Below are 23,796 nucleotides of genomic sequence, written 5' to 3'. Positions count from 1 at the left end.
CTACAAAAGTATGTTTTTTTAAATGCGGAATTTTTGATGATTGATTTCAATTATATGATTCCATTTATTTGTTCTTATGTTTTGTTTAAACCTTACTTCAATAATGATAACGTGACGAAAAAAAACTTTGCAAACAAAATACATGACTAAATTTTTTTGGTAGAGTCTTTTTGACAGAACATCAATTGTCTCGGACATTACGTAATCCAGTAAAAATATTCCTTGTGGGTAATAGTAATAGTTATTATGATTATCATTTTATTATACAATCATTTTTTAAAGTTTAAACTTAATATTATTAAGTGTGTTCATTTAAGCTTGAGTTAATAGCATGGGTAAATAATATTGCACAAACGAATTAGATTACGAGTATAACTATGTATCCGGCATACAAAAGAAGTTATATACCTGTCCTTATATTGATATCAATGTCATAAACATATTTACTGAGATCGTGGGCATATATGCAGCGTACAGAATAACAATACATATATTACAAATCATGCCTTTGATATTATTAAGGCTACATCAAATTTTAAGATTTAAACAGAACATTTCAAATAGGGCATCTTACTAGCCAATATTGAGATAAAATGTATTTTAATTGTTAATTATTATGTGCTTCCTACGTAGTTTAAAATATTTCATTTACAAAGACCCATCATTGTATTTTCCTCTTCTACACTTGTAAGTGCAATTGCTACTTATTTCTAATACAGATTTCACCATACATGACTGTAGTGATGAAGAAAAACTTTCAAGATCTGCGTGTAATGTTCGATACTAATATTGTAATGTTTGATACATCGTTCTTATATGTTGTAGATGCTATCATGTGTATAATATTGTAGATGATATATTTTAAACATGTCAGCAACTATGTTAATAGTATCTGATAATATTTTCAGTTATTATATGTATGTTTATAATAGTAGGTTTTTTACTAACACGATGAAACGTTATTGGGGTTTGAAACTGATTTAGATGATAATAAACAATATTGTCTCATATATATTTACGCATTTAAATTACAAACACCTATTTACTTTATTTAAACAATATATAATTATGGAATATTTTCTCAAAACAAAAGCAAAATCGCTGAAAAAATTAACAAATGTATAGATTGCCATCAGAATAATTCAGTAATGTTCGATACGAAATGTAGTGAACATTACAATACCTATTATGAAAGGCATATCACTTAATATCTATATCTAAACAATTTCAGTAAGAAAACCTTGCATACAGATTCTGGCTTTAGAAGAAAATAAATATTAAACGGATTACATCTTTGTTTTTGTAGTTACTAGAATCTGATATTCAGTTACTAGATTCTAAAGCCTTACTTATACAAAATTAAGAAAATTTGATTATAACTGTAAAAATACAAGGGATGTATACATTTATGCTGCATCTATGATTAAGTATAACACAAAAATGACTAGTTTAAATCTTTGTTGATTGAAAATTAAGTATATATACTAAAGCCATGTTACATTTTTATTGTATTGAACATTACAGTCGCGTACATTAATACAGACATATGTGTGTATAGATATATCAAAAGATTCGTGGGCACAATTCTTTCAGATTTGGTTATTATATATCCCTCCAAATGTAAATCGTTTATTAAAAATTCCTTAATTGGGAAATAGTGCGTAGAACGTCCTAATTTTTAAGTAGCGAACATTACATGCTTAAGTCATCATCTGGCACAGGCTGTCAAAGTAATAGAATATCGCTTAATTCTTAGAATTTATCATAAGAAAGATAAGTCTGGCTATAGTAGCATAAGTATTTAATTGTAAATAAACATATAAACGACTTAGATTACTAAGTTTTTTCAGTTATGTGCGGCAATTAATTTACAAGTCGCGTACATTACCGATGCCAGTAAATTTTGGCGACAGTTCTAGAACATTCTACATATGAGAAAGATCAGTCTTGTCAAGTGGGTCAAGCTTCGAAAACAGATAAGAAGACATACACACTCCTGCACAAATTAATTTTTTGACGAAATTGTATAGGTTTTTGGGGTTACACTAGCTCAAACACGAATAATCCAAAATGGCGACAGTCTCGAACATTACATTTCCAATAGCTTCCCTCATAAAATTTTGGTATCGAATGTGTTATCAATGAAGTCTATGGATCAAAAAATTCCCTTATATACTTTTTGCACGTTAGCTATCAAATAGCAAGTTTTTCTGAATCAATTATGTTCAGAGTGTGCAGCGACATCAATTTCACAATTCGCGTAAGAATAAGTGTTAGGCCTATTACGTATTTACTTTGCTTTGCATGTTGTTAAGGTAAATGAATAATAAGAAATATTTTATTATTATCATGTAATAATTCATTGTACCTCTGCTGAAATAAAGTATATTTAGAAAAAAAAAAGTTATTTATTTGTCTTGCAGATTCGAAAAAATTAATATAGACACAGGCACGATTATCGGACCTGGGAAGAAAAAATATGAACAGATTGCAGGGCTCTCGTTTGGTAAAATTTGGGGCCGAATATCGGTCCCATTCCCCCACCAAAAAAGTGTGTTTTTTTTCCCCTAAAACCGAAAAAAAAACAACCTTGAAATCCCTTGAAATTAATTTTTTTTAACGGGCATAGAAAACGCCGATTGGCGAATGCATATTCCGCGTACGGCAACCGGAAATTAGTAAGTATTCCGCGAACAGCAATCAGAAATTAGTATGTATATATAAATAAAACGTTCTGGACGGGTTTTAGCATTCCAACATGTCGTCGTACCGCAAAAAATAACAGACATATTTCATGAAAGCAGCTTAATGATGTTTATTTGTTAACTGAATCTTACATTCACATTTTTCTGTTTTTTTTTCTGAATTAATCTTCCTCTGTGGAAATTCCCCTTTGGATGAAAAATATTTGAAAATCATGCAAAATTCCCCCCCTGCATGGACCCTGGCCCCAGTCTCAAAATGCTAACGAGAGCCCTGGATTGATAAAATAACTTCATATTTTTTCTTCCCAGGTCCGATACTTGTGCCTGTGAGTATAGATATAATAAAAATACTTCTAATTAATTGCAGGTTGTCACTAATCAAATTTGAATGAATGAGTCAAACATAATTATCACCTTATCAATCGGCTTCTTTAACATACACATTGATTGATAATAATAGCCCGTGACAATAGGAGTCCTTTGATGTCCTTTACCCATTTTTAAAAGTGGGCCGAGTTGGAAGGGCAGAGCTGACTCGTGGGCCGAGTATGTTTTAGGGCCGAGCTGACCCGGATTCTTTCAAAATTATATGGAAGTCGAAAATGCATATGTTATTTTGTGTCTTTAATCAAGTCTCCGCATTTGTCCTAATGTGTTCACTTCAATAAAGATGCTCCGCCATTTTGTAAAAAACAATGAATGAGATTATACAAACAAGCATTGCTTAATCTATCTTGATAAAAGTCTCAAACTTGCATGTTTTTCTTGAAGTCTTGAGATGACAAAGATCGATATTTATACTTTCTTTACTGTAGCCAGCAAGCGATTAATATCTTAAAAGTAAACATACAAGGACAATCAATTGCTGTTTCTTGGTTAAAATCTCTGCTTAAAGTCATAAAATAACATATGCATTTTCGACTTCCATATAATTTTGAAAAGTGCCATACGACTAGCCAATACAGGGTGGCCTTCTAGTTGTACGTGACTCACGTACAGCTACAACTTTTGGCTAGCCATATGGCTAGCCACTTCCTTTACAGAAAGAGTTGTATTTTAAGACAGATGGATATCTGATGATCTATCTGTCCATCCCCACACAGGGACGTAGACATGTTTTTTGTGTCATGGTTGAGAACTGTAGAGCTGGGGACCGCAGTCTAAATATAAATACAGTGTTTTTTTTCTTTATATAACTACTACCCTAAAACGGTACCATTCCCAATAGAAAATAGACATTAAAATTCCCAATTTCCAATGTTAAATTCCCAAAATGGCTGTTCAAAATGCCCAAAAGGCCAAGTGATTTTTCTAAAATCATTTAAATCCAATATATGCATATCAATCACCACTCAATAGTTCTATTTTGACAGTAGAAGCTGTTAGCTATCTTTATTCATGATGTCTAATCTCATTTGTAGCTGAAAAAATGTATTAAAAAAATTCCCAATTTTAGTCAAAATAATGCAATTTTTTCCCAATCAGTCTGGTACCGGCACCATGCCCAAAGTAGAGAAAAAAACGCTGAAATATTAGATGTATTGGCGGGTTGATAGTCTCAAATGCAAAAATATCTCAAAGCGACATCATATTATAGGACTACGGGTACTTGTGGTTTTGAAGGTCCCAGGTTCAAGTTCTGGTTAGGCTGCACTTTTTCTCAAATAGACACATGATGTTGAATAGAACTCTGACTGAATGTAGGCCAGAGTTTAATTTACATAACTCTGTAACTCTATGAAAATTGAATACAAATTTTAATATTTTTGAGAAGTATGTCACATTTCAGAACTATTCATTATTGAGGAGATAAGATGTGCAATGGGCCAGATAACTCAATTGGTTGATATGCTTAAAAGGGTTGTGTCCAGTACTTGCATCTTCCATTAATATCAAAAATCTAGATCTACTTGTATTTACAGCTTTAATTTACCAATATTAAAATTAAAATGCGACAAAAGCAAATGAAACAAAAGTATCCTGGTTCAACCAGATTTTGTAATAATTAGGGAAAAACAAACAATAAATTCACAATGTCAATAATGTGAGAATTTCTTGATGAATTAATAGTTTATTTGAATCTTTTTGATCATAGATGTTTCCTTTGTCACTCTCTCAGTCAATGAAAATCCAAATTGATAATGATTTGCCCCAATGACCGTTTCCCAATGATGACTCACTTTAGGGATGATTCTCCCCACTTCAAAATAATCAATAATGAAAACCTATTTTATATTATTAGAATTGAGAAATGATAAGATTAAATGCATATTTGTGAAATAATTTGTTCTCTTTAACTTTATATTTAAAGACATTTTCATCAAGTCATATAGGATATAAAATCAAAACTGTCCAATAGAATTTATTTTTTTTAACTTGGCATGTTGTTTAAAATAGGGCAAGTGCATTGCACAAATTTAGATTGGTAAAGGTTTTAGATGTTTATTTCTTTTGACAGTGCTTGACAGCTGGGGATTCAAATAAAGTATCATTTTATATATCTGATAAAGGGCATAGTGTAATAAATACACATATTTGCCTATAGGATAATAGGGAGATTCTAGTGATAACAGATGTGTCAATATTGTATATAGATTAGGGGACAAAGGGGCCAGGCCTTGACAGGATTAATATACTAAACTTTTATGACTTTGTTGAAATTTTTTTATCATATGTTAATCATTTTATCATATTGGTTTCATGAAGTCGATGTTTGACATTTTTATCTGCTTTAAGATAGATTTAGGCCTTAATTACGGGAAACGGACAAAAGCCCTCCCGGACAAAAGCCCTCCCGTCAAAAAATGACAAGGCGGACAAAAGCCCTCCCATGAAAATGACAGGGCGGACAAAAGCCCTCCCATGAAAATGACAGGGCGGACAAAAGCCCTCCCATTAAAATGACTGGGCGGACAAAAGCCCTCCCGTGAAATTGACAAGGCGGACAAAAGCCCTCCCATGAAAATGACAGGGCGGACAAAAGCCCTCCCATGAAAATGACAGGGCGGACAAAAGCCCTCCCATTAAAATGACTGGGCGGACAAAAGCCCTCCCGTGAAATTGACAAGGCGGACAAAAGCCCTCCCGTAACAAAAATGAATATGTATGTTGAATACCTGTGTTTTTTTTTCAATGAACTCAACATTGAAATTATTACATATATATATGTTGCTGTTTTCAATTGGCCTTTGTATGTGTATGAGCTAGAACCACCTTTTAATCTGAATATACCTTCCAGAAATGTTTAACAAGGTAACTTTTAACACGAATGCTGTTAAAAACAAAGTCAATTTTAACAGTAATTGACTCATTACAGGGCACATTATATATATCTTTAACTTTCAAGTTAGATAATTTTAACTTCTTTTCATCATTTATTACTCTATTAATCTTAACTTTACATGGGAGCAATCCTTTGTATCTTCGTGAATAAATATGCACCTACAGATTTTAGCAATAATTATTCAGATGCATGTCAGGAATACGCTGAAGCTCATACAAACATGCTTATGCCAATGGAAAACAAAAATTTCCATGGTTACAATTTTAAATTTGTTGAGTGCATTGAAATGAAAATATCAACTATTCAGCTTACATATATGTACTTGCTGCGGGAGGGCTTTTGTTCGCCCTATTATTTTCACGGGAGGGCTTTTTTCCGCCAAGTCATTTTTACGGGAGGGCTTTTGTCCGCCCTGTTACTTTCACGGGAGGGCTTTTGTCCGTCTTGTCATTTTCACGGGAGGGCTTTTGTCCGCCTTGTCACTTTTTGGGAGGGCTTTTGTCCGGGAGGGCTTTTGTCCTACACTCGTACTCCTTAATTACAGATGATTTAAGTTTCCAGAAAGGCAATATACTTGACTACAGGTATTTCAGTTATAAAGTCAATACTGAGTTATATTTCTATTGAAAAAAGGGATGGCTTAAAATTGGAGAAAATTAATATTCTCAAAAGTTGGAAATCTCCTCAAAAATCGGAAATTATTATATAATAAGGTTTTCTAACCTAATATACATGCAAACATATTAATATATAAAAAGAAAATATGACAGGACACCAAAGGCTTTTTTGAAAATAAGTCTTTACTATGTTGCTAGAACTTTTTGCCCAACTTCTTTATTTTTCGCTTTCTAATATATTTTTATCAGTGTATATATATGATTTTACATGTATGTCCTGCATTGAAATATGTTTAAACTAAACAATTTTTAGGCCTAATGGACTTAACTTTGCTTAATATCTAAAATTGACTTGTCTATCATTCAATCGAAATAACAAAATATTTACTGACTAAATAGATAACAGTGCAGATTCCATTTTTCTGTTTAACAAAAATCATAAAAATATTTTATTAGTTCTAGCTTTATACAGTAACACTTTAGGTACAATTAACATAAGTGATTTATAGAAATGATAATGACAAGTTTCATAAAATATTTTATTATTTCTAGTAGCTTTATACACTTTCAGTACATTTAACATTAATTTATAAGTTATTTATAGAAATGAGAATTCCACAAGACCTCTTTCTGCATAAAAAAATTCAGCAAAATTGGTTTCATTATTATATCTAACTTTTACCCATTATATTAGACATTAGAATTGAAACAGATCTATTTTCTTTTATATTATTACTATTAAATTATGTTAAAGGTGACATTAAAGAATGTAATTTATGCTGAATAAAGAATTGAATTGAATGACTATTGGTATAATAAGTATTACAGCATTTGCTTGATATCCTACAACAACAACAACAACAACAGTCTTTGTAATTATTGTCTGAACAAAGTGTTGTTTGTCCACACAGTGTTGGTATAATGCCCAGTGCACCTTTCATTGTATATCAAGAAAATGTGCCACAGGAATTACACCACAAAGTAAGGTGATAATAGGGATCTTTTTAGGGGCCAATTATTGACACAAGCTGACTTTTAACACTAGAGCCTGCAGGGTGTGAAATACCTGACGGTTTCCTTTCATACCAGATTAATATCTAGAGGGGGTCTATTTCTTCAATCCTTTGCTGAATCTGTGATGTAAGTAAGCATTACAGTGTAACGTTAGGTAACAATACATAAAATGATGATGTAATCTGGGCATTAGAGATAGTTAAATATACACTGCCTGTATTTTTTATGGTCTATTGCAAATGATGTGTGTCTAGAATGGCTTCATCAGAAATGACACTTTTATTGCCATCATCCTGTCCCAGGAAAAATAGTTTATAATTGACGAAGGAGTTTTTAATTGAATAAAAAATAACACACATGATATTTCTATTTTCAGTGCATGGAATATTAATAAAGAGTGTATTAAATATTAAAAGTGGTCACACAGATTGATTTCAGGAATTATTAGGTAAGTGTTTCCTATATGATTCAGTGACTTTTATTTTTTAATTGGGAAAGAGGGTGACCTTAGCCTCTTGATTTTGGGAAAAATTTATTTCTTAAATTGCTAATTGGGAAATAAAAAGCTAGTGTTAGTTCAGATTCTTGTGATAACTGTATGATTTTAAAGAAAATTTTGCATTGGGGAAGAGGCCTTTAAATAGGTCTCTGTTATAAATGTAATGTGAAAATTCATTGTAATTCTAAGTTCTTTATTTTCTTTAACTACTGTATATGCTAAAACAGAGATACAGTGTGAATGACTGTAGAAAGGATTTTATGATCAATCATAACCAGAGTGACTGGCATACTGCAACCTACGTAACCCTTGTATCCCTCTTATCCCTTGTCATGAGGGGGAGAACAATATTTGTGGTTTTGTGCCATATACATGTATAATTGACATATGATCTATTTTAAAGTCATGGTTCTACTCAGGTGAATGTAGGACAAATCCCCACCAGTTAAAACCCCATCACTCAAAATTTTATAGAGTGGACAAAACCCCACCACTACATTTCATAGAGTGGACAAAACCCCACCACTAAATTTTACAGAGTGGACAAAACCCCACCACTTCAGTTTTATAGAGTGGACAAAACTTTCTTGTAAATATGTTAAAAAACAAACAATTGTGCATCAGCAGAAACTCTAAATAATGTGTGAACAACTCATCAATAAGGAGTTACAGTTTGTAACACCTTTTTTGCAATCAAAACATCAATAAATAATCTGTTTTGTTCTTCAGGGATTAGGATTAAGTTTTTTGTGTACAGTTTGTAACACCTTATTTGCATATTGCACATGCAAGATGTACATGCATTGTTAATAAAATTGTTCATTCTTATATTACACAAATGTTATATTGAAATTGAAAAATTAAATGTGAAAAAATGTGTATATTATATATATTAGAATTCATCAAATCTTGCCCAATAAGTGATGGGGTTTTGTCCACTCTGTGAAATTTAGTGGTGGGGTTTTGTCCACTCTATAAAATTAAGTGGTGGGGTTTTGTCCACTCTATAAAATTTTGAGTGGTGGGGTTTTAACTGGTGGGGTTTTGCACATGTTCGTGCCTGAAATAATTCATGGAAGGAGCACTTTAGGTCTTCTTGCACCAATAAAGCTGGAAAGTCACATTAATATCATTATATGACTTTCACAATGTTTGATACAAATCAATCAATTAATTAAAGTAACTCTTGTTCAATTTAATGCAAAAGTAAATAATATGGTAAACTTATTGCATCTTTTCAGAATTGTCAGACAGATCAAGTAGAAGATGACCTAACATTAGCTGATGAATGGTAAGTGTTTAGACAATATGATTTACCTTAGTGTTGGTCTCAAGTGGCTTGTTAATCATTAGCTGGGTCATTTTAAAACTTATGCTCTTCAAGAAACCTTAAATAAACTTAGCATGACCTTTTTTCATCATTAAAAAATTAAACAACAACAACAAGAAAAACACCAAGAACTTACTGACCAGGACAAATATAATGTTCTCTTGTCAAAATTCTTGTAAAAATGCCAAGGTATTGTATCAACTTGATAAAGACTATAGTTTCATTGTATTGAAAATGGCCCCTAAATTGATATGCGTAAATCAGTAATTAACACCTATGTATAATTGGGCTGTAAAACCAATTTGTCCCTTTGATAATCATTTGTGGATGGAGAGGATTATAAATGCCAATGTGACGTAATATTGAAATGAAAAATGTGTGCATAACTTTGACCAAATGTGTGCATAACTTAGACAAAATATGTGCATAACTTTGACCAAATGTGTGCATAACTTAGACAAAATATGTGCATAACTTTGACCAAATGTGTGCATAACTTAGACAAAATATGTGCATAACTTAGACAAAATATGTGCATAACTTTGACAAAATATGTGCATAACTTAGACAAAATATGTGCATAACTTAGACAAAATATGTGCATAACTTTGACAAAATATGTGCATAACTTTGACAAAATATGTGCATAACTTAGACAAAATATGTGCATAACTTTGACAAAATATGTGCATAACTTAGACATAATATGTGCATAACTTTGACAAAATGTGTGCATAACTTTGACAAAATGTGTGCATAACTTTGACAAAATATGTGCATAACTTTGACAAAATGTGTTCATAACTTTGACATAAAAAATATGTGCATAACTTTGACAAAATATGTGCATAACTTTGACAAAATGTGTGCATTAAACTTTGACAAAATGTGTGGATAAATTTGTCAAAATGTGTGCAGAACTTTGACAAAATGTGTGCATTAAATTTTGACAAAATGTGTCCAGAACTTTGACAAAATGTGTGCATTAAATTTTGACAAAATTTGTGCTTTTTACTTTGACAAAATGTGTGCGTTTTACATAACAAAGAACTGTAAATTTTGTTGATCATTGTAAATGTGTACTTTTAGGAATGATGTCAGACTAATAAATACAGTAGAGAGTGTCCATATCCAAAAATGCAAAATTTATCACAGTTTTCTGACTTAAGATTAAAGTGTCCCCTAACAAGGGTATTATATTTATAAAGGGTTTATCATCATCATAGCAAGATAACATAGAGATAGGGTACACAGATAAAGGGATACATAAAAGGAGACCCCAACTGATATCAGTGAATTCTTTTATCAAGATAAGAACATTGGTGTCAAACTGACTTCATTGTGTCAATAAAATTGTCAAATAATGATGTGTGAAATCTTCAAGTTTCATCAGAAAGTTTTTTAAATCTGTGAAAAATGGGAAAATGTTTGTGTTTTGTTTTTAACAGAGATTTAAAAAAGTTTTTATGCTTTGGAAAAGGGAAATATCACTATAATGTAAGTGTTACATTGTAAGTGTTTCTAAAAATAATACATATAATGTATAATATATATACTAGAAAATAAAATAAACAAACTTCATTATTCACTTTTTAGTTTAGAAGGAAGTTTGTTGAAAAGATTAAAAGTAAAAAGATTTTTTGCATTACAGAATGATGCATTAAAAAAACTTTGAAAACTGCTGGATAATTCTAATAGATTTTTTTAATAACTAAAAATACCTGCAATGAGAAAAAAAACTACCAAAGCAGTTAAATAACACTTTTCCTTTTTATGTATTTTTATAAGTGAGATTCTTAACTTCATTTAATGCCTTAAATCTTCTAATTCTTCTTTCAAATAATTACAAACATAATTTATATTATTTATCACATATGTATGTACATGACTTTTGTATTCCTCTCTTGAAAATAAACTGGCCTTCAAAGTGGTTCCATAAAAAAATAAAAATAAACGGGCCTAAACATGGTTATTAAAAATAGAATTAAAAAAAATGTAAAAATAAACAGGCCTAAAATGTGGTTAAAATAAAAATAAGAAATAAACGGCCCTAAAATGTGGAACCAAAAAATAGTAAAAATATTGTAAGTGTTTACTATTTTATCTCATTCAATATTTTTTAATGAAATTGTAATTGATTGTATTACTTTGTAACCATTATGTTAAGGTTGATTCTCAAAAATTTCTTCATAAAATTTCTCTATTGTATAACACATACTGTATTATAAACATTGTACAAAAACAGAATAAATGCCCCTTTGCTGATTGTGATGCTCTTGTATATTCATTGTTGATGTTGTTTTATTTTTCAGTATAGAGTGTATACATGACAGATAGCTGGGATCTGATTCTTCATATAAACTGTATCAGCTGATATATGGAATATTAAAGGTACTTGCAACACAAATATTATCATATAGCCTGCTGTTGGCATTCAGTTACACCCATAGGACCAGTGTAGACCAAGATTATTTGGTATACTTTTACCTAAATGATGTCTGATCATGGTCTGCACTAATTCATTAGTACATTTTGTAAATATTTTTTTTAGGGGGTCCGTCACTGTGGCTGAGTGGTTAAGGTCATTGACTTCAGACCTTTTGCCTCTCAACTCTGTACGTTGGAGCAACTTCAGCGTTTTTGTATTTTTTCATGTGAGAAAGCTATCCAGCCAGCTTATAGAACATTCGGTTCTACACTGGCCCCACAACCGTGCCTTAAAAGTTAAATAATTCACAAAGGGGCACCTGAGGCCTTCCTCCACCAGTAAAGCTGGAAAATTTAGAAGCCATAAGACCTATACTCATTACTGTGTCATAAAACCCAAATATATATATAAAAAAATTTTTTTTGTAAATTCTTTCTTAAGAATAATAGTAGTAATTGATTTTGTCTAGATTGAAAGAACAATATTTTGTCTTAAAGTTTCAAGCCTGTGAAGAGTTTTTACTGTTTTTAAGATGGTATTTAAAATTTATATATGAATAATATTTGAAAATGAAATTAATAAACAATCAGACAGTTAGCAAAATCTCTCATTATATGTTAATATGTTTAGTTGTCATTGTTGTATGGTGAACACAATCTATACAAGGATAAGTAAAGGGAATCAAGAATCAAGGATTTGTATTAATTTATTTTATATGTCGTTAGATTACTAATTAAAGTAATAAAATACCCTTTTATTTCTTTACAGACCTAAATGAGTCTTATAATATCACCGAAGATGGCGTCAAAAAGACCGTCTGCTGCAGACACCGTTTTCCCGCCAAAAAAGAGAGCCCTCTATGAGCACATGAAGCTTCATGGGATTGAGAAATATTCATCCAATCAGATCGCAGCAAATGGCATTGTAGACTATCAAGAAAACCTTGGCATGTGTGGATTTAAACTCCCTGTTAACATTGTGATTGCCGAGTTGGAAAATTTTTCACGCACTCGAAGCGACTCTTTAAATTCACACGTGTCATCGAATAGTGATAACACTGAAACTGGGTCAACAGGATCGAGGGAAACTTCACCATGTACAATTCAGTCGATGTTTGATCATCAGACGCCAGAACGGAATCCAATAAGCTCCCTTGACGGTTTAAAACCTGACATTTCAAAGCCGCTCTTTCCGCCTAGTGACAGTGACAGTTCGATAGTGGGCAGCGAGGGACAAATAAGCCCAGATAACTCCATTACTGATGAGCATGATAACAGTAAAGCAGACGTATATGGAAGTGAAAAACATATTCCTAGTGAACAAGTGGTAGACTATAAAAACCTTCAAAGAAAACAGACGGTCGTAAATGAATTCAGAAATAATGAAGTTCGGCAAGAGGAAATGGAGCATAATCATAAGGGTAATTCCGTGAAGCAGGCTCAGTCAGAGGTTTACATGGGACCTATGGTGTCTTTACTAAATCGTTTCAATGCTGAAGCCGTGCAGAACAAAATCCATCTCAAGATCAAGGAACAGTTATCACTTGATGAACTAAGAAATGTGATGCCATCAAATTTACCAATAAGACATTATGATCAGTCCAAAATATCTTCGTTAAACCTCATGCCGGAATCTGTTCCATCTAAAATATTAACTGAAAAACTTTACAAAAACAAAGTTCAGAGTAAAACAAGGTCGTGCCACATATGTAATAAAGAGTTTTCAACAGTTGCCAGTCTTCATACTCACATGAAAGGGCATGAAAATAAGTCAATACCATGTTGGGTGTGTAAGGAAAAGTTTCAGTCAGCCGAGAGTCTTAATGCCCATATGAAAACGGAGCACAAAGGAGAGAATCCTTACAAATGTGAGCACTGTTCAAGGGAGTTTACGCAGTTTAATAATCTAAGACGGCACATGCGCGTACATAGAGAAAAAGTATTTAAGTGTAACTTGTGTAACCGAGAGTTCAACGAGGAATTTTATCTGAAAATGCACATGGGAACGCATACAGGGAAGCGCGTGTATAGCTGCGGAGTTTGTGGGGCAGGTTTCCCCTCTAGTCATGATCTTAAAGTGCATGTCAAAACTCACTCTCCATCCTTGCTGCATACATGTGATGTGTGCGGTAAGTCATTCAGTAAAGCGTGCGTGTTACGCCAACATAAAAAGGGTCATTCTGGGGAGCGCCCCCATAAGTGTGATAAGTGCGAGAAAACATTTATTCATCGTCACCATCTTACTATGCATATGAAATCCCACGTCGACGAGAAACGGCTCAGCTGCAATATATGCCAGAAAGAATTCTCGCAGCACAGTCATTTATATAAACATTTAAGAGCCCACGAGGATATGAAAAAATATGGACTGGACTTAAACCCTACCCATAAAATGAAAAATGTCGAGTTAGAAAGTAACCCAAAAAAGGACTTGTCCCAAGGTCAGCAGATCAGTCAAAGGTCGTCACCAAAGGTTGTAACAACAGACAATGTTTCTTGTAATGAATCTGAAGGTATAAATAAACATTCTATAGATCGATTAAACATTATAGCTAGTAAAACCCCAAAACAAAGAAAACATAGTGTTCAACAGGATTATCAATATCAGAATTCTGGACATGTAAATGAGCCGTTGTCAGCGCCATCAGTAAGTAATCATCATCATGGGTTACCATCAATGGCACAGTCGTTCACACATCAGATGGGTAGTAGACTTCCCAGCATGCAATATAGTGGAGAAATGTCCCAAAACTATCTGCCTGGTTCCCCTGCTCAGTCATTTTCACCAATGTTCAATCCACTGCTGAGAAATGGGGCACCAGCATGCTAACATGTTCAGTCATACAACCAGATTACAGGAAAATTATTCCGAGAGATGAGTCGTACTACAACACTTTACATGATGCAATACAATGTCCCAAATACCCTTGGCTTCAAAAAGGTCACGTTGAAAATCTAATTAGAAATGAGCAAAAATTTTGGATTTATGAAGCCAAAGATCATACAAGGAGTTGAAAGACTTGAAAAATGACCAAAAAGTTTCATTGAGAAAGGGTCAAGGTTTGGACGTGTAGATGTGCAGTGGAGATGATGATAACAACATGAAGTAGATGTAGGAAAGCAGTAAAGAACTGAGCCAAGACAAACAGGGAATTGCTTATACGGGAAACTTAATGACTTGGTGTAAAACAAACAACGTTGAAGATAATGTAAAACAGGGAAATATTATGTCAGAGGAACATGAAATTGCACAAGAATTGCTGAAAATGTCGGCTGGAACTAAACAGACTGAGCAGTTTGTAGAAGATAATATTTCTAATACAGCAACTGATTCAAAATCAGCAAAAGAAGTAAATATGAAAAAGGATAATGGTCATGCAACAGGACTAAATTTTTCACACTGTGTTAATGACATTATTAAAAGAACTGTAAGGAATTCAAAGTTTTCCTTTGAGAATACTTATATGTCCAAATTACCTAATATAGCAGCAAATGATGTCACTCCATTACACAATGAATCAATGCTTAGAGGTGAGTTAAGTGTAGTTATTCCAAAAAGTTCAGACCTATTAGATAAACGGGAAAGAAATAACTTTGAAGACATGTCAGTTCAGGGAGAAACTATAGCAAGTGACGAATCAGGACTGGCAGGTGAAAAGGTTAACAGTGAATCACAAGCTAGTCCTCTTCAAAAACTAGAAATGTTTGTTACGTCAGAAAAGAATGATTTTAACAAGGTTGAAGCTATTGTGAATGATTCAAGAGATCCCGGGCATAATTTCCATGGTTACTTTACAGAGGAATTTGAAAGGTTGGAACATGACATTGATACACAAGAAAAATTGGAAAGTGATTATTTAGAAACTAGTGAGAAATTTGAAATGTTATTGAAAGAAAAGAACCAAGTCAAGGAATTCCAAAAACAATCAGTGATTATTGAAGAGACTTTAGAAATGAGGCTTAAGAAAATAAAACAGTTTGCTGATATAGGTATGAAGTTTGGGAATACATTAAATGATGAATTTGAAAGGAAAGCAGCTGACGAAGAAATTGATGAGAACAAAAGCCTTGAAGGTATTACTTATGATAAGAGAGTTACAGAAAATGAGAATGTGGAATTAAGTGAAAGAAAAGTTGTAAGGGTAAATGTAAGTAGTGAAATCGATGAGGCTGGAACTGAAAGGAGAGTAGACATGTGTGACAAAAGGATTGATGATACTGACAATTTTGATAATGTGTCTGGTTATTTTAATGACAGTCTTGAAGACAGACATCTTCAAATTGTAGAGAATGATTCTTTTAGAGGAAAGGAAATTGAAGACATAAAAGAAAGCAATCTCGATGATAATGATGATGGTAATGAAGGTGACCAGGGGCAAATGGTAGAAGATTCTGTTGAAGGAAAAGAAATTGAATGTACAAAACAAATCATTGCTGATGATGAAGATAATGATGTTGATCATGATGATGATAGTAATAAAGGTGATGAGGAGCAAATATATAGACTTAGAGAAATGGAGGAAAGTAAGGACATGTTGAATGAACCAAATGAAGGATTTGTATTTACTGAAAATGAATTTCTGAATCATATTTCCGAGATGAATGGTTCTAGCAAAGCAAATAAGGAAGACGGGGTTGAAATTGTTGATGAATATAAGGAAGAAAAAGATGAAGAAAAAATTGTTGGGTTCGAGAATGGAAAAGGTTCTGTTCAGACTATGACAAAGCAACTATGGGAAGAGAATTTAAAGCATGGAAATGATTTAATACATCAGTTGAATAAGTTACAGTCTGATCCAAATGAATTAAAATTCAGAGAGAAGTGTTTAAATTCAAACAGAAGTGAGAATGAGGCAATGGATCTTAGAACTGAAGGCAGAATGAACAAAATAAATGAAAGTAAAGTCTGTGAAGTGAACTCTGTACAAAATATATCCCAGGAAAATTTGCCAATGGATTTGAGTTTGTCCAGAAGGTGGAGTGATGATACTGGGAAACAGATTGCTAGAGATGGAGAATTTAAAGTGGACGGGAAGTACGCGGGGAATAGTGAAAATAGATCGCCTATGTTGTTGACTTGTGGTTTGTGTAGTAGAAAATTTGACGACATTCATCAATTGCGGTCACATCAGATAGAACATGCTAAGGATATTGGGTACAGTTGTAAAGTGTGTAAGAAGTTATTCACTAGTGCATTTGAACTGCAGTGTCATATGATAAAGCATTCTGAAATACCTGTTCAAAGTCAGATTGACCCAGGTGTTAGCAATGGTTTGAAATGTGTTGGAAAATCTGTATTAGGTGCTAGTGAGCAAAGTGACAGGGAAAATCAAGATTTGACATTGAGCGAAGTTAGCCAAATGAATGAAAATGGAGAAAAGCAGTTCAGTTGTAAATATTGTGATAAGATTTTTGTACAAGAAGAACAGTTGACCGAGCATGTGAATGTTCATTATGGAAGTAAAAAACCTTACGTTTGTAATATCTGTCGAAGAGCGTTTGTACATCGTCACAACTTAAACCGTCACAAAATGTCCCATAATTCAAAGTCGTACAAATGCGATGTGTGTCATAGAACTTTTAAAGAATCATTTTATCTACAGATGCATAAGAAAACCCATGAAGAGGAGAATTATCGTAAGTGTCAAATTTGCGGAGAGAACGTTTGCAAATCGGAAATTTGGCAACACACACATCAACATCTTGGGACGATTACTGAAAACCCGACATACGAACAAATTGGTCATACGGTTCAGGAGATACTTCATGAACAGGACTTAAACAAAGGTGGCGCTGCGCCGAAAAATTATGTAAAAGGAAATTTGCCAAAAATTTCAAATGTGTCAGAATATGGGGACGATTTGAGACAAACAAAGTCAAATGGTTTTTGTCTGAACGATAAGGCTCTAAACTTTAGTAAAGAGAATATTGAAAACCGTAATGTTACCAAAAATGTAAATACTGACATAAAACATGCAAATGTTTTGCAAAACAAAGAAAACTCGTGGGACAATTCATCAGTTTTGTCTAAGATAGGATTTGAAGAGGGTTCTAGAAATTCTAGCGGTAAGATGTTTCAAATGTTTGAGTGCCATATTTGTAAAGTAGTTCTAAGTACAAAACATGAGCTGGACAATCATATGGGAATACATAGTGGTCTGAGACCCCATGTCTGTAAACTTTGTGGCAGGGCTTTTAAAAAGAGTAAAGGTTTGAAGACACATGAAAAGATTCATTTGGAGTCTTCGTTTAAAGTTTAAACTTATTTTTGGTTTACCTCATTGTTGCATGTAATCAAGGTTTATCAAAAAGTTTGCCAAATATCTGTCTTGTTTTGGTACAGCACCTTTACTTACTAGAGTTTTTTAAAGCTACTAAAGATAAAACCCTACTTTTAAAGAAGAGCATAATATTTTGTTGCTGAACAAAACAAAAATTAATTTATATCATGTGTGCTGAATAACAAAGACATTCTACGTAACTGTTAAATTTTTTTTGAGAATCAACCATAAGGTTGAAGTAACAGCATAATTTTACTGTTTATAAAGTTTAGAATATTTCTTAAAATATAGCTTTAAACCCTTTTACTTAACCTTAACTTTCACTGCTGTTTTGATCTATGGTCTTGTCCAGTTATATCTTTGGCAGTGTTTTTCTCTGTTTCAAAGGATTTTAAAGATGAAAAATATTTGAAATTAAGATAAATTAAAGGAACTCCACTGAGGTACAATAGCGTAACTTAATAAAATTAAAACAACCGTTACACTTAAATTTGAAAACCAAGCAATAGATAATATAAATATACACAGTATTAAATTGATAATCGATTTTTATGCGATTTTTAGCCGATATCCTTGCAACTGTTTTCATTTTTTGCGCCAATTTGTGCTATAGAAATAGTTACTTCTTGAAAACGGAGTGAGCAAATGATCTGAAATTTTGCGCACCAGTAAATGGTTCAGACGTACAGCTAGTTTTACAAAAATCTTGAAATAATTATTAATATTTTCGTTCCTTTCACATCAAAAAACCTCAGTGGAGTCGCTTTAAAATCAAAATGAAGTATATTGACAGCATGAAGGAGTGATATGGTTTTATAATTCTCATCTACTAAATCTAGCTTACTGCTGCAGCAGTGCTTGTTGTCCACTTATACACAAATAGTCAAAAAAGTAGAAAATTTGCTCAATTACATATATACATGTCTATAGTCATTAAAAATCATTGCGCTCTTTTCTTAACACATGTTTGACAAGTTTTACTCGTCATTTATGTATCTTTCTTAACACATGTTTGACAAGTTTTACTCGTCATTTATGTATCTTTCATGTCATTGTAGAAACAATTTTTTTTTCATTTTTCTATTGTTGTTTTGTTGTTGGTTTTTTTTTGTTATTGTTTTTAAAGTTGTAAATATTCTAGTCTTTTAGGTAATTCAAAAGAAATCATTGTGTTATGTACTTGTATGTAGTCTTTGTATCTGCACATTGTCTTCACTGAATTTTTATTTTTTTTTCATTTTTGTACATTTATTTTATTGCCCTCAAAACTTACTGAATATCATAAGGTTTACACATTCACATTTGCTTTGGTCATTTTAATTTCCACAATAATTGCTTTGTCTGGATTTAGAATATACCAGATTAGTTTTCTCCTATCACCAGGAGCAGATATTCAGGTTTATTACATGCTTTTCAGTGGTGTATAGAAATATATCTGTGAAATGTAATCCAATAATTTCACTGTTTTGAAATAGTGATAATGTCAATTTGATATTTTTCACTGTTTTGAATTTAAGCCCGTTACATTGTTTCAGTGAACAAAATCGAGTTATGGCCACTTTTCTGAATTTAATCTTGTATTTTAGAAGGGCCCTTTTTCAGAAATAAGGAACCTTTAAATAATCTACAATATCATCCTTATAGAATCAATTTTCATGTTTTCCCATTAATTTCAAATGGCATTTAGGCCCACCAAGACAGTTGCTATTTACTGTATGTCAATATACATAAGTTATTTTTTTAATTTTTTATTTGTTTAAAAAAAAAATGTTTTTTGTTTTACTTTTTTTAATGCCTGCATAATCTTTTTTTTTAGTTTTTACTGTTAAAAAGTATTTGAGTTTTTAGAAGAGTACATGTACATGATTTGAGATTTTAAATCAGGTTTGTGTATGATAGATTAATTAATCAATTTATTTCAATAATTATACTGATGATATAGTGATAAAAGTAACTAAAAGCAACCAAAAATATTGTAAGTAAATTGTATGTTTACAATTTTTTTGCACACATAATTGATAGAGTCATGAAATATTATCAATTTTAAAGGCACATTATGCCTCAGAAATAAAAATATTTTTACTTCATATGGAAGTACAAACATGAATTTCATAATGTTTAAATAATGTTTATTAGAGCATTTAAGATGCTGGTTACCTGAAGAAAGTAGTGATAAATGTGAAATAATTTGTTGTAAATGTAGAAAAATGTATACGAAGAAGTATTTTGACTTCCATACAAAATACAAATTCACTATAACTGTACTTATTGTCAAAAAGCGACAGGTGAAAAAGATGGGTTAGGTATTTTTGGATACTATGACAGTACACCAAAATTAAACAGCTTTTGAGAAATAAAAGCATTTCTGAGGCATCATGGGCCTTTAATGTAATTATTCTGTCTTCTAAAATAAGCCATGGGAAAAGGGGGTGGGGAAAACATGCAAAATATCAATTAAAATGCTGTTATGGTAATCATATTCTAAAAGTTACAAAATGAAACCTATGTGGTAGATGGATAACAATAAAGACTTTTAAGAATTTTCCTGAAGTTTAGGGTTTGAATGCTCCTAAAAACTCTTTTTCTAAATAAAACTGTTAAAATTGAGACGTTTTAGGAATTTTGGTATTTTAAATTTCTACCCAAGTTAAAGTGATGCGGGTTTTGTCAGTCTTCTACTAAAGACAGTGTTTGGTTGACATTTTGACCTTTCCAAATAAAAAGTTATGGAAGCTTTAAACTAGAAGAAATAATGAATGTAACCCAACTTTTTTTCTAAATTTTTGACAAGTTTTTCTTCATACTTGAATGTTAAAAATGTAATTATGACTTGTTTTTGATGACTTTCTTAAAATGCAAACACTGCACAATGTTTTTTAAGCTTACAAAAATTCAGGGGTTTTTATATTTCACATTCCTGCCAAAATGTCACTTTGCTTCTATACCAAATCTCTCATAACATTCCTGCCAAAATATCATTGTACATCTATACATTTTATATCTGTCTCGAGTATGTTTTTTGTGTCGCCTCTACGGAGTAGTGGCGACATATAGGGATCACTTCTCCGTCGTCTGTCTGTCCGTCTGTCTGTCTGTCTGTCTGTCCGTCTGTCCGTCCGTCCGTCACAAAACTTGTCCGGACTACTCCTCATAAACTACTGGTGCAATTTCATCCAAACTTTACAGGAATGATCAGTACCAAGTCTAGTTGTGCATATTGTCAGGATTTTCCGGTTCAATGATTTTTAGCTCGACTTTTCTATGAAAAGGGGAGCTATCCTACTCGCCCCGGCGTCGGCGTCGGCGTCGGCGTTGGCGTCACACCTTGGTTAAGTTTTTCGTACCACCCCACTTTATTTCAGAAGTATTACAAGTATGGCTTTGAAACTTACCATACTTGTTCACCATCATAACCTCCATCTACAGACAAGAGTACATAACTCTGTCAAGGTTTTTGACAGAATTATGGCCCTTTTTTGACTTAGAAAGTGTATTGAGCTTGGTTAAGTTTTTTGTACCACCTCACTTTATTTCAAAACCATTGGAGGTATTGCTTTGAAACTGACCATACTTGTTTACCATCACGACCTTCATCAACAGACAAGAGGACATAACTCTGTCAAGGTTTTTGACAGAATTATGCCCCTTTTTGACTTAGAAAATACATTGAATATGGGTAAAATCCACTTATTGCCTTAACCCTTTGAGATATTGCTTTGAAACTTTTAATGCTATTTCACATCATTACCCCCATCTGTACGCAAGAGAAGGTAACTCTGTCAAGGATTTGTTTTAAAAATTAAGGCCTTTTATCGACTTAGAATCTTGGTTAAGTTTTTAGTACCAGTCCACTTTTTGACTGAACTGTTTGAGATATTAATTTGAAAGTTGGAATACTTGTTTACAATCATGATTCCCAAACATGTCCAGGAGAAGGTAATTCTGTCAAAGATTTTATTTGAATTATGGCCCTTAACTGTCAATGTTTTGTATTATAGGCAAGCACTAAAAAACTTAAAAAATCTAAAAAAAATTCATTCCTATCCACTTGTTCACTTTACCATAAATTATGTCATATAAACATTGCTGTAATATTCAAGGGTATCAAACAACTAGTTATTTTTCTCTTTTTGTACTTGAAATTAAAATCAGTAGTATATGCATATTTCACATTTTATCTCGCCTATTTGATTGGTGGACAAGTGACCAGCTACAGTGTTCAAGGGTATCACACAATTCAGTAAAATAATTCTTCACTAAATATCTTAATGCTCATGGCCATTGTTCACTTTAAAAATACAGAGATTCTTGTATTGCCTTTTACTGCAAAAACTTTTTTTATTGGCAAGCAATAAAAAAGTCGAGCGCGCTGTCTTACGGACAGCTCTTGTTGTCAGAGTTATGGCCCTTTAATAATTTTTAATTTTAAAGTTTGTCCGGACTACTTCTCTTATACCACTAATGCAATTTCAATGAAACTTTACAGGATTGATCTGTAGCTCAAGTCCTTGCGCATATTGCACGGGTTTTCCGGTTGAATGATTTTTGGCCGAGTTATGGCCCTTTGATAAAAAGGTTTCTTTTTCTGTGTGTTGCCAGATACACAAAAGCTTGTCCGGACTACTCCTCATAAACTACTGGTGCAATTTCATCCAAACTTTACACGAATGATCAGTACCAAGTCTAGTTGTGCATATTGTCAGCATTTTCCGGTTCAATGATTTTTGTTTGAGTTATGGCCCTTTAAAAAATTTTATTTTTAAAGTTTGTCCAGACTACTTCTCTTATACCACTTATGCAATTTCAATGAAACTTTACAGGATTGATCTGTAGCTCAAGTCCTTGCGCATATTGCACGGGTTTTCCGGTTGAATGATTTTTGGCCGAGTTATGGCCCTTTGATAAAAAGGTAGTTTTTTCTGTGTGTTGCCAGATACGCAAAAGCTTGTCCGGACTACTCCTCATAAACTACTGGTGCAATTTTATCCAAACTTTACAGGAATGATCAGTACAAAGTGGTTAGTCTAGTTGTGCACTGTCCGTCTGTCTGTCCGTCTGTCACAAAATTTGTCCCAACATGAAATTGGCCATCATGAGGCGACACATGTGATTACTGATCGCTCTTGTTTTTCTATTTGTACATCTGTATATATTTGTACATATTAGGAAATTCTTGACAAAAAATGCCATAGTAACTTTAACTGTTACGTAATTATGTTGTATATATAGAAATAAATCTGAAATTTTAATTTCAAAAGGTTTGAGTTTATTTTCTATTCTGAGACAATTTTATTTGTTAACTAGATATTGGGATCACCATTAGTGTTTTTAGCTCACCTGTCACAAAGTGACAGGGTGAGCTTTTGTGATCGCTTTTTGTCCGTTCGTATTGTAAACTTTATTGTTCATAAGGGGACACATCCGACACGCGGAGTTCTAGTACATACTTGAGGTTTCTTTGAATGCTTGTTATTTATAATTTAAGATGAGGCCATGTTGTAAGACCTTTATGATACAGAAACCAATATTTATGGAATTATGTTCCTTTATAACTCCTTTATAATTTCCGTTGAAAATTGGTTATTGATAGAGAATTTTGAAAACTATCAAGTGACATTTTACTCATTATTGGCATGCACA

The 23,796-nt window shown here is 32.6% G+C and overlaps 2 protein-coding genes across 2 annotated transcripts; both read left to right on the top strand.

Moving 5' to 3' along the window:
* The first annotated feature begins 11,759 nt into the window (after positions 1–11,759).
* Positions 11,760–14,705, top strand: LOC132752824 (zinc finger protein 480-like). Its single transcript, XM_060743210.1, has 2 exons — positions 11,760–11,839; positions 12,645–14,705. The coding sequence occupies exon 2, from the start codon at positions 12,651–12,653 to the stop codon at positions 14,703–14,705; it is 2,055 nt and encodes a 684-aa protein (XP_060599193.1). The 5' UTR covers positions 11,760–11,839; positions 12,645–12,650.
* Positions 14,706–15,064: 359 nt separating this feature from the next.
* LOC132752821 (zinc finger and BTB domain-containing protein 11-like) lies at positions 15,065–19,151 on the top strand. Its single transcript, XM_060743208.1, has one exon. The coding sequence runs from the start codon at positions 15,103–15,105 to the stop codon at positions 18,133–18,135; it is 3,033 nt and encodes a 1,010-aa protein (XP_060599191.1). The 5' UTR covers positions 15,065–15,102; the 3' UTR covers positions 18,136–19,151.
* The last annotated feature ends 4,645 nt before the right edge of the window (positions 19,152–23,796 follow it).

This window comes from Ruditapes philippinarum, unplaced genomic scaffold, assembly GCF_026571515.1.
Source record: "Ruditapes philippinarum isolate M1 unplaced genomic scaffold, ASM2657151v2 ctg6857_1_1_1_1, whole genome shotgun sequence".
NCBI lineage: Eukaryota > Metazoa > Mollusca > Bivalvia > Venerida > Veneridae > Ruditapes > Ruditapes philippinarum.
This window is presented reverse-complemented; position numbering and strand designations above follow the sequence as displayed.